The sequence below is a fragment of the Anomaloglossus baeobatrachus genome, chromosome 3, assembly GCF_048569485.1.
Source record: "Anomaloglossus baeobatrachus isolate aAnoBae1 chromosome 3, aAnoBae1.hap1, whole genome shotgun sequence".
NCBI lineage: Eukaryota > Metazoa > Chordata > Amphibia > Anura > Aromobatidae > Anomaloglossus > Anomaloglossus baeobatrachus.
In genome coordinates, this window is record NC_134355.1 from 100,158,237 (window position 1) to 100,169,223 (window position 10,987).

Genomic DNA, 10,987 nt, shown 5'->3' on the forward strand with positions numbered 1-10,987 from the left:
ATGTGCCAGAAGAGAGAGTTATGCAATATTACATTTTTCCATCTGCTTCACTTGCTGAGAAAAACTGATCTCCAAGGACTTTGTCAACTGGAAGCTGTATACTAGCTGTGTCACTCACAGGACAACATCTTTTATGTCTACTAAGAATATTGATGGGTACTGAGACTTATACAAAATTCTAAATATTTTTGACATAAACATTAATTCATGAATCATTAAATATGTGAAGACTTACCATTCTGAAGCAAACACCTAAAAGAGAATGAAAAAGAACATTTCACTACATGCCATAAACTGGGAATACAATAATCAATGATAAATCCATTATTCCTTATTGCCATGGTCTCTCTATATCGGACATACTGTATATTTTAGGCTATGTTTACAGCTGTGATTGTGACAATTACAACCTTCCATCATTTTCGTTCTTCTGTTCCCAACACAAAACAAAAGAACTAAAAAGTGCAGATGTGAAAAGAGCCTTACTTGAGATATTTCTTACCTATTCTCTATTTTTCTATTAGTATCTACCCGCTGCCTTCTCCCTGCCTGGCTCCGCCTCACTGGCAGGTCAATTGCTGTACACACAGAGGGAAATGACAGTCAAGCAGAACCAAACAGGGAGAAGTCTGTGGGGACCCGTCCATCAGTGATCAGTCACATTACCCTGTTTTATTGAAATTGCTGCAGCATTTCAGTGAGACATAGATATAAAGATGGAGCCGGTCTCTGAATCTTCTGAAAGTAGTCCGAGCTACGTAAATCACCTGACAGGTTCCTTTTAATGTGATACTTGTACACAAGGAAGTATGTAAGAGGCTATGTGAGGGCTCATGCTGCATTTAGAAGGCTATATGGGGCTCATAATGTATATAGGAGTCTATGGGGGTCTCATAATGTATATAGGAGTTTATGTGGGTCTCATAATGTATATAAAGGGGCTATGTAGGGGCTCATGCTCTATTTAGGAGGCTGTATATGGGATCATATGGTTCAGTATATCCCAAAAGTGAGTACACCCTTCACAATTTTGTAAATATTTTATTATATCTTTTCATGGGACAACACTGAAGATCTGACACTTTGATACAATGTAGTGTAGTCACACACAGAACACGTATGTGTGACGCCCTGGGCAAGCCAGGGGTCACAGGTCATGACACCACCACACCCTACACCCCGGATAGGTACACCAAAGCTACAACAAAAATCCTTGTTGCCTTCCTCCAGGGGCTGATGTCCACACCAGGGGGTGTGCCAGGCGGTTGGCTCCACCCACCGAGGAGTTCACAGCCCTGGAGGCGGGAAAACCAGGCAGTCAAGCTAGGGAAGTGAAGGAGAGAGGAGTCAAGATCAGTTTAGGGAGAGTGTGAAGTAGCAGATTAGTGGTAGAGGAGCAAGAGAGAGGAGCCAAGTGGAAGAGAAAGTGACAGTTGAGAAAGCCTGAAGTTGGTCCGGGTGTGTGCCCCGGACTGAGACAGCAAGGTCAGCAGACGGCGGTGACCGTCTGCAGGAGAGGCTGATTGGAGGTTGCCGAAAGGACCGTGGACGGGTGGTGGCCCGGCGGTACCGGAGTGGTATACGAAGAGAAGCCAGCACCATTGGCAGGGGCTTTTCGGATCCCGGCAAGGCTAGGAGTCGCCGTGAATTTGCCAAATCCGTCAGTGAAGGGGACCTCTGGGTCTCCCAACAACCAAGTCCCGATTGAAGGCAACAGTCCAACCGTTAGAGAGAGACACCGCCACCGCCAAGGCACCAGTTTCTCAGGGCCAGCGCCTGCGGGCAAAGAGGGGCTCCTCCGGCCCATATCCAAGCCGGGGAGCGGGTTACCGGTGGGAACCCATCGCTACCAACATTTCATTAGGTGCAGGGACAGAGACCGTCACCGTCAACTACTGGGGAAAAGCAACAGCAGCCGTCCGTGGGAACCGTCTTTCCAGCCGTGTGTTTTACCGAGAACTGTGTCCCCGTCTCAGGCTGAGTGAGTACCACAGTGCCGTGAGGCACAGCGCTGCCCCCGCGTCCCTGCACTCCGCCAAGCCCTGCACCGGCCCCGCCATCCCTCATCCCCCACCTCATCACTGGGCCAACTCCAAAAACCAATCCCTTTTCACTCACGGGTGAGGAGCGCCGCTCGAGTCCCCGGGATCCGACCCATTGCTCGAGCCACCGAGCAGCAGCAGGCCGCAGCAGTGGCAGCAGCCGGACCCGAGCAGTGGGAGATCGCAGCGTCCCCTCCTCCGCTCGCGACATATGCGAGTCACGGACATTATATATCAGGCACAAGGTGTATGATTTCATCCAGGTATGTATGAAATTTGAGAGACAAACATTCTTTAAAAGCTGCTGAGGACCAAGCTGCACTGGGGACTAGTCAGAAAAGACAGGTCCAAGGTGGCTTCTGTTTGTTGCAAATGGTGGAGAGATCTCTCACTATACATGTACACATGGAGGGATAGGTCACTCAAGGGGAGCATGCGATAAGAAGCCATCAGCCTTTAAAGTATGTTATATGAAGCAATACAACATTTCAGCATCAAACATATATTACTGAAATTATACAGCCAGTGTCTGTCTGATACATGCTCACCGTGGATCGGGCAGTGTGCATCAGCGGGCAAGTTCCCTTTAATACAGTAGATTGAACCTTAAAAGACAACCGGTCCACATTAAAAATATGCTATTAACCTGCAGATATTGGGTTAATCTGCAAGCTAATAGCGTTTGGAACCTTCCCGGTGCCTGCACTTCAAACCCTGCTCCCCGGAAGGAAATTAAGTTTAATCCTCCTGGTAGCATTCGGGTTTCTGTCATCGGGGTAACACCGGCATGGGTTCAGTCACCGCTCTGTGAATCAAGAGCGGCGGCTGTAATCCTGCACCTCCTCATTGACTGTCTCTTCTAATGCTTAGCAACTCTCAGTTATTTAGAGCTCTTGATACAGGGAGTAGTGATGGAACCTGCTCCGGTGCCACTCTGATGACTGCCAGGAGGAATAACGTTATTTTCCTGCCAGTAGTGGGGATCAAAGTGCAGGTGCCAGGCAGGTTTGAAACGCTATTAACAGATTAACTCCATATCTGCAGGTTAATAGCGTTTTTCATGTGACAGGTTCCCTTTAAAGTGAGTCTTAGAAAAAAGTATTAATAAATAAAATATAATGATCCAAGGAAGAGTACGATAAAGGCTAAAGCATCCATATGGGTTCATAATGGAAAAGGTGCTAAAAAGTGCAGCATGTATTAATCTATGAACTCAGGCACGAGTCTATATCTTAGGCCCCCTTCACACGTCCATGATACACGTGCGTGTTTGGTCCGTTTCCGTATATACCGGAGACACGGCCAAACGTGCACCAATGTTATTTAATGTTTGAGGACACATGTGCGGTTTTCATTAAGGTCCGTGGGTCCGTGTGCATGCTACGTTTGTGTCTCCGTTTTGCACGGAAGCATGTCCGTTTTCAGCACGCAACACGCAGCACGGACCCAATGAAAGTCAATGGGTCTGTGCGCACGTCCGAGTGACACGGACGCATCTCTGTTTGCTCCCTTTACGTTTTGTGCTTATTTCATGTGATGTCGGTCTTTTTTTTTCTGTTTCGTTCTCTCCCTCAGTCCGTCGGTCGGTCGGTCTCTCTCTATGTCTGTCGGTCGGTCTCTCTGTCTTATCTGTCCCTCTCGCTGTCTGTCGGTCAGTTCCCCCCCTCTCTCATACTTACCGTTCCCCGATCTCCGGCGCGGCATGGCGCTGCACTGCTGTTATAAAAGCTCCGGTGGCTTTTCCTCTTTTGAAAAAGCCGGCTGCTCATTAATCAATCTGGTATTCCCTGCTTTCCACGCCCACCGGCAAATATGATTGGTTGCAGTGAGACACGCCCACACGCTGAGTGACAGCTGTGTAACTGCAACCAATCACAGCCACCGGTGGCCGTGTCACTATGGAGCAGAGAAATAAATAAATAATTAAAAAAAAACGGCGTGCGGTCCCCCCAATTTTAATACCAGCCAGATTAATCATGGAAGGTATCTCAGGGAGACGCCTGACATGATTAATCTAGGATTTAGTGGCAGCTATGGGCTGCCATTAACTCCTTATTACCCCGATTTGCCAACGCACCAGGGCAAATCGGGAAGAGCCGGGTAGAGTCCCAGAACTGTCGCATCTAATGTATGCGGCAATTCTGGGCGTCTGCTGGCTGATATTGTTAGGCTGGGGGGCTCCCCATAACGTGGGGCTCCCCATCCTGAGAATACCAGCCTGCAGCCGTATGGCTTTATCTGGCTGGTATTAAAATTGGGGGGACCGCACGCCGTTTTTTTTAAATTATTTATTTATTTCTCTGCTCCATAGTGACACGGCCACCGGTGGCTGTGATTGGTTGCAGTTACACAGCTGTCACTCAGCGTGTGGGCGTGTCTCACTGCAACCAATCATATTTGCTGGTGGGCGTGGAAAGCAGGGAATACGAGATTGATTAATGAGCAGCCGGCTTTTTCAAAAGAGGAAAAGCCGCCGGAGTTTAGAGAACAGCCGTGCAGCGCAGCGCCGGAGATCGGGGAATGGTAAGTATGAGAGAGGGGTACTCCATTCAGTCACTCTGGTGATTAGCGGTCACCGGTGAGTCCTTCACGGGTGACCGCTAATCAGGACGCGACACAGACAGAGCCGCGGTATGACAATGAAGTCGGGTGAAGTTCATCCCAGTTCATTCTCTACGCGCGACTCTGTCTGCTGTCAGCAGGTATGTATCTACGACATTGTGCATCACAAACACGCATAAATTCACACGGACAACACATACACATGTCCGTTATTTCTCTCACGCATAAACGGACAATCAACACGCACACACAGCTAGCATACAGCATTCACACAGATGGCACATGGACACAAAAAAAGGACACAAAAACGGAAAACGGACCCGAAAACGGATGTAACACACGTGCGTGTTTTTTCACGGACGTGAGAGGGGGCCTTAGACAGGAGAATATTTACCTGTAATAATACTCATATTCTCGTCATAAGCCAACATTATAATTATACAGAGATCTGTATCAGACATCTGCTCGGCTTCCATGTGAGTGATCCGTCATGATCAGTTATGATTCATTTAATGAACCTGGTATTTTCTCCCTATTGACTTAAAATGGGTCATTCAGATTTCTATTTTTATTGTAGGAAGCTATGCAATTCTAACAATCAAAAAAAACAAACTAAAGAAACCTTAAAATAAAGAACTAATGCAAGTTTGTGAACTGAAGGACTTTTTTCTTGTTCAGTTTGTGAATGAAGGAACATTTTCAGGAAAATTAAATGATTCAGGAATTGCATTGCCTTAGTTCTGGGACAACTAGCTGTGTTGTGACTAGCTATATGGCTGGGGGATGGGGGGGGGGGCCTTGGTTATTGGGCCCCCAGCCTAAAAATAGCAGCCTGCAGCCAGCCAAAATTGTGGCATCCATTAGATGGATCGTGGTTTGATGCGTTTTTTGCCAGAAGATGCAGATTTAGTGCAAAAATATGGTGTATAAATTTCAGCACCAAATTTGCATCTCTTGGAAAATATGCACAGTTTTCTGCCTGGAGATGCAGGTCTGTGAACTAAGAGGTCACTGAGTTTAATGAGGTTACCTGAGGTCACTTAACCTGTGGTCACAGGTGGGGTACCGTGGGAACCTCCAGCTATGACTACAGATAAACTGAGTGATGTCCATCCTCATCGCTGCGGGTAAGTCAGTCTCTGCCTGAAGCCGACAATGCGCGGACATGTTCTGTACCCACGCACTGTGATTTCTGTATGTATGTAGCAGTGTACAATGTATTGCCACCACATCACGGCAAACAGGATGAGCTGAGTAAAGCCTGCTTTACACGTTGCAATTTCGCATACGATAGCGTATGCGATTTGCAACGCCCCCATCATATGTGTGGCACGTTCAATTTGTTGAATGTGCCGCACATACGAGTAACCCCCGTCACACGTACTTACCTTCCATATGACCTCGATGTGGGCGGCGAACGTCCACTTCCTGGAGTGGGAGGGACGTTCGGCGTCACATCGATGTCACGCGGCAGCCGGCCAACAGAAGTGGAGGGGCGGAGCTGAGTGGGACGTAAACATCCCGCCCACCTCCTTCCTTCCGCATTGGCGTCTGGAGCCGCGGGACACAAGTAAGATCTGTTCAATGTTCCCGGGGTGTCACACACTGCAATGTGCGCTACCCCGGGTACGATGAACAATCTGACGTGCAATTCTAGAGAAAGGTACGATGTGTATGCGATGAACGTTTTACCGTTCAATCGCAATCGCACGTACCTGTCACACACTGCAATGTACCTTACAATGCCGGATGTGCGTCACTTACGACGTGACCCCGCCGACACATTGTAAGATACATTGCAGCGTGTAAAGCGGGCTTAAAGGGCCAGGATTGTTACATTTGCCTCATTGGCTTTTTGCCTTCCTCTGGATTAACATATAAGCTTACAGGTTGAACTGGATGGACTCATGTGTATCTTGAACCTTAAAAATGATGAAACTTATGGAAATCACATGTCTTTGTATTGCGATCTGCATGGGTCCCAAAGAGATAAAAAAAAAAAGACTGTCCGTGTTATTTACTGTTTTTTTATGTTTATTTTTCAAAACTGTTATTGTAGCTTTTTGCTTTTAAATTTTGTATAAAAAAAATCTCGGCTTTTATTTTATCTCTAATATACAGGTATTTGGACTTATATTTCTATGTAGCAGTGCAATGTGCCTTTAATGAAAAATACCTTTTAGCACTTTAGACAGAAAAAAATATTGCATTCTTAGCAGTGCATCCTAGAATCCCGGGACAGACCACATTATAAAAGACAAACAAACAAATAGCTAGAAATAAATGCATAGAGGGTGTGATGGTGGAATATGGGGGGTTGTGTATCTTGCATGGTTCACTGTCCATTATTTGTATTGCTTGTGTGTACATTGTATTGTCTGTAGGCAATCACCCCCTGTAGTGTGTCTGTCACTTAGTCTGGGGGAGGGGGGCCTGGGATCCACCTAAACTCTCTGCTTACCTGATGTATTAGTCATTCTGGGTGAGACTTACAAGAGAGAAGAAGCAAGATTGAACCTCTGAGGGAGAAGCTGAGGCTGAGGCCTGCACCCCAGAGAGACTGTGAGAAACCTGATTGCCCTGAAGAAGGACTGCTGGAGGATTGTGACTAACCTCCCGGGACATTTATGCCACTACTGGACTACTTTATCCTCAGTGTGGTGGGTTATATTATGGATCTTCTGACTTGCTTGGAATAAATGTTTTTTTAGATTCTTCACCCATCTCTCGCTCTGTTGATTGTGTAATATTGGAGAAGGACCCAGTCAAAGAGGGATCCAAGAAACCCTTTCCCAATATTCTCACTTAGGGAACATGAGGATCAAGGGGAACGATCAAAGATGAGTGAGAAAACTGCAGTGTGACTGTGGCATAGCGAGGGACAGGGTCTCCTATACTGTCTTTCACATTAGGAGACTCTAAGCTAAACCTAACCTCAGGGTTACTCCTGATGGTGGAGATGACTGAGTCCCGTGCCTGGCTATGCTCCTGACCAGAACACATCTTATTCCCCCGTCCTACCAGGGAAGAAAGGGGCAGAACTGAGAAGGAAATACAGACAAAGACAAGGGAAAACCAAAACTCTGTCACACTGCACATAAACAGGAATAGACAATGAAAGAAATTCAAGAGCAAGAAGGTAGCAACAAGGGATAACTCTACAACCACACTGAGCAACAAGTACCACAATCATCAGATAGCCTGGATCACAACACCTGACCAGACCAGCTAAGATAAACTATACCTGGCATACAAGTAAGGATCTAGCCAGCATATACACCGTGTGCAGAATTATTAGGCAAGTTGTATTTTAGAGGATTTTTTTATTATTATTGATCAACAACTATGTTCTCAATCAACCCAAAAGACTCATAAATATCAAAGCTTAATATTTTTGGAAGTTGAAGTGAGGTTCTTTTTAGATTTGGCTATCTTACAAGGATATCTGTTTGTGCAGGTAACTATTACTGTGCAGAATTATTAGGCAAATTAATGAAAACCAAATATATTCCCATCTCACTTGTTTATTTTCACCAGGTAAACCAATATAACTGCACAAAATTTACAAATAAACATTTCGGACATGCAAAAACAAAACTCAAAAAAATTAGTGCCCAATATAGGCACCTTTCTCTATGAACACACTCAACAGCCTACCATGCATAGATTCTGTCAGTTGCTTGATCTGTTCACGATCAACATTGCGTGCAGCAGCCACCACAGCCTCCCAGATACTGTTCCGAGAGGTGTACTGTTTTCCCTCCCTGTAGATCTCACATTTTATGAGGGACCACAGGTTCTCTATGGGGTTTAGATCAGGTGAACATGTGAGCCATGTCATTATTTTTTCAACTTTTAGACCTTTACTGGCCAGCCACACTGTGGAGTAGTTGGACATGTAATAGAGCTTTGTCCTGCATGAAAATCATGTTTTTCTTGAACGATACAGACTTCTTACTGTGCCACTGCTTGAAGAAGTTGTCTTCCAGGAACTGGCAGTAGGTCTGGGAGTTGAGCTTCTCTCCATCATTAACCCAAAAAGGTACCAAAAGTTCATCTTTGATGATACCAGCCCATACCAGTACTCCACCTCCACCTTGCTGGCGTCTGACTCGGAGTGAAGCTCTCTGCGATTTACTGATCCAGCCTCTGGCCCATCCATCTGGCCCATCAAGAGTCCCTCTCATTTCATCAGTCCATAAAACCTTTGAAAAATCAGTCTTAAGATATTTCTTGGCCTAGTCTTAACGTTTTATCTTATGTGTCTTGTTCAAAGGTGGTGGTTTTTCAGCCTTCCTTACCTTGGCCATGTCCCTGAGTATGGCACACCTTGTGCTTTTTGATACTCTAGTAACGTTACAGCTCTGAAATATGGCCAAACTGGTGGCAAATGGCATCTTGGCAGCTTCATGCTTGATTTTCCTCAATTCATGGGCATTTATTTTGCGCCTTTTTTGCCCAACATGCTTCTTGCGACCCTGTTGGCTATTTGTCATGAAACGCTTGATTGTTCAGTGATCACGCTTCAAAAGTTTGGCAAATTCAAGACTGCTGCATCCCTCTGCAAGACATCTCACAATTTTGGACTTAAAATCTCTCTTCTGACCCATTTTGCCAAAGGAAAGGAAGTTGCCTAATAATTAAGCACACCTTATATAGGGTGTTGATGTCATTATACCACACCCCTCCTCATTACAGAGATGCACATCCCCTGATTTACTTAATTGTAGTTGGCTCTCAAGACTATACAGCTTGGAGTAGGACATATATAAAAAGTATCATATGATCAAAATACTCATTTACCTAATAATTCTGCACACAGTGTATAGGAGGGGAGCAGATGTAATTGGCTCTCCCACATCATGACCAAAGGAGACTTATAAGCAGACTAGCAGAGATTAACTCTTGCTAGCCTGCCTATGAACTACCATTTTGCAGGTCGATGCCTGAGTCTGCCTGCATTGATCACAGACATCAGAGATGTTATCGGGCAGAGTGTCAGAATCTGTACTCTGAACAGATCCCGATGCAGCCATGACAGTCGGTGAAGTTTGTAAAAAATCTCCGTGTGACACATAGATGCTGTATTGGTGAAAGGTCAATGTATTTCATTACTACAACAACCCTTTCATAAGGACAAAAGGTTATTGTTCTGGCGAAGGTGTCAGAGGGATAATGAAATACTTCCACCTGTTACCATTATTTTACTTTATTTTAGATTGTCTTTCCAGATGAGGGATATAGCACCAGACTTCTTATTTGTGTTTATGTCTTCTAGATCATATAAATATATAAATTATATAATGAGATTGAAAAACGATAGGCGCCAGCAGCAACTGTAGTGTATACGCTAACACACAAATAGGTTTTCTGGCCTATCCACGACCCCATAATGTGACTATCTAACTATTGGGGGATCATTACGTCCATCCAAATGGTGTTGTAATATGAAGTGCTGTTTTTTTTCTATTTTGATTAACAAGACAGTAACATGGCTAACACTTAAAAGGGAGCTTTTTATGAGGGCAATAATTGTGATTACTAAGATCCTGTGTTTTGACACCTCTGTCTTTGTGCATGAATATACAATGCCTGTGTACCTTTTCCCTGACAAAGCCCTAGGGACTCTCTGGATAAAATCTTGCAGGAGGGTCTGATGTGTGATCACAAGCAGTGGTAAGGCGCGATGAGCACATTACATAATCACACGGCTCCATGGCGCTCTAGACCCGGCTGCAGATCACTCTTCATGATGAGCTATGTTTAGAAGCACTGTGAGTTTCCTAATTTGTCAAACATGCAGGAAAGCTAGCAAATCGTAGGACAAGAAAAGGCGCAGGAAAAAAAGAACACACCTACCCTGAACACGGCCAAAAACTTCATAATCTACAGATTTCAAAGAGTTTGATGCCTTTACTAGGCCAGACATTGTCATATAGGTAAAAGCAAGCACCAGGACACAGGCTGAACGCATCGAGGCAGTTTCCCAGTCTGAAATCTCATCTTACTGGTGTCACGATGCTGCGGACAGCCAACCAGAGAGACGATGAGTATGCCAACAGCCTGAGACCATCTGGGCACTTACAAGCTTAACTGTTGCAGTGACAGACGATCCTGGCATTATCGGAAAATAACAAAGGAAATATTGAACATCTCATTGTATCTCAAGTTCATGAGATTTTAGAATCAGCTCATATACGAGAAACAGGCTCCATAACGGTGGAATAGTCCACTACATTGATATTGATTGCTTGTCCTTAAGATCAGCTCAGTAGGGGGCCAAGATATAGCAAACCCACTGATCAACTGTAATCCGCTCCTGTGGAAGACAGATGTAAGGACTGAACAGCATGGCTCTATAAGCTGTGTAGTAGCCGCTGCCA

General features: G+C 45.2%; 1 protein-coding gene across 1 annotated transcript in view; it reads right to left on the minus strand.

Annotated features, from left to right (window-relative positions):
• Nucleotides 1-10,600, minus strand: part of ACYP2 (acylphosphatase 2) — a 245,041-nt gene extending 234,441 nt beyond the window's left edge. The window contains exons 1-2 of the mRNA XM_075339343.1: nucleotides 10,464-10,600; nucleotides 236-252 (exon numbers count right to left, since the gene is read on the minus strand). Of these exons, the coding sequence (XP_075195458.1) occupies nucleotides 236-252; nucleotides 10,464-10,578 (132 nt within the window). The 5' untranslated portion in view covers nucleotides 10,579-10,600. The remainder of the gene's footprint in view (nucleotides 1-235; nucleotides 253-10,463) is intronic.
• Nucleotides 10,601-10,987: the final 387 nt, after the last annotated feature.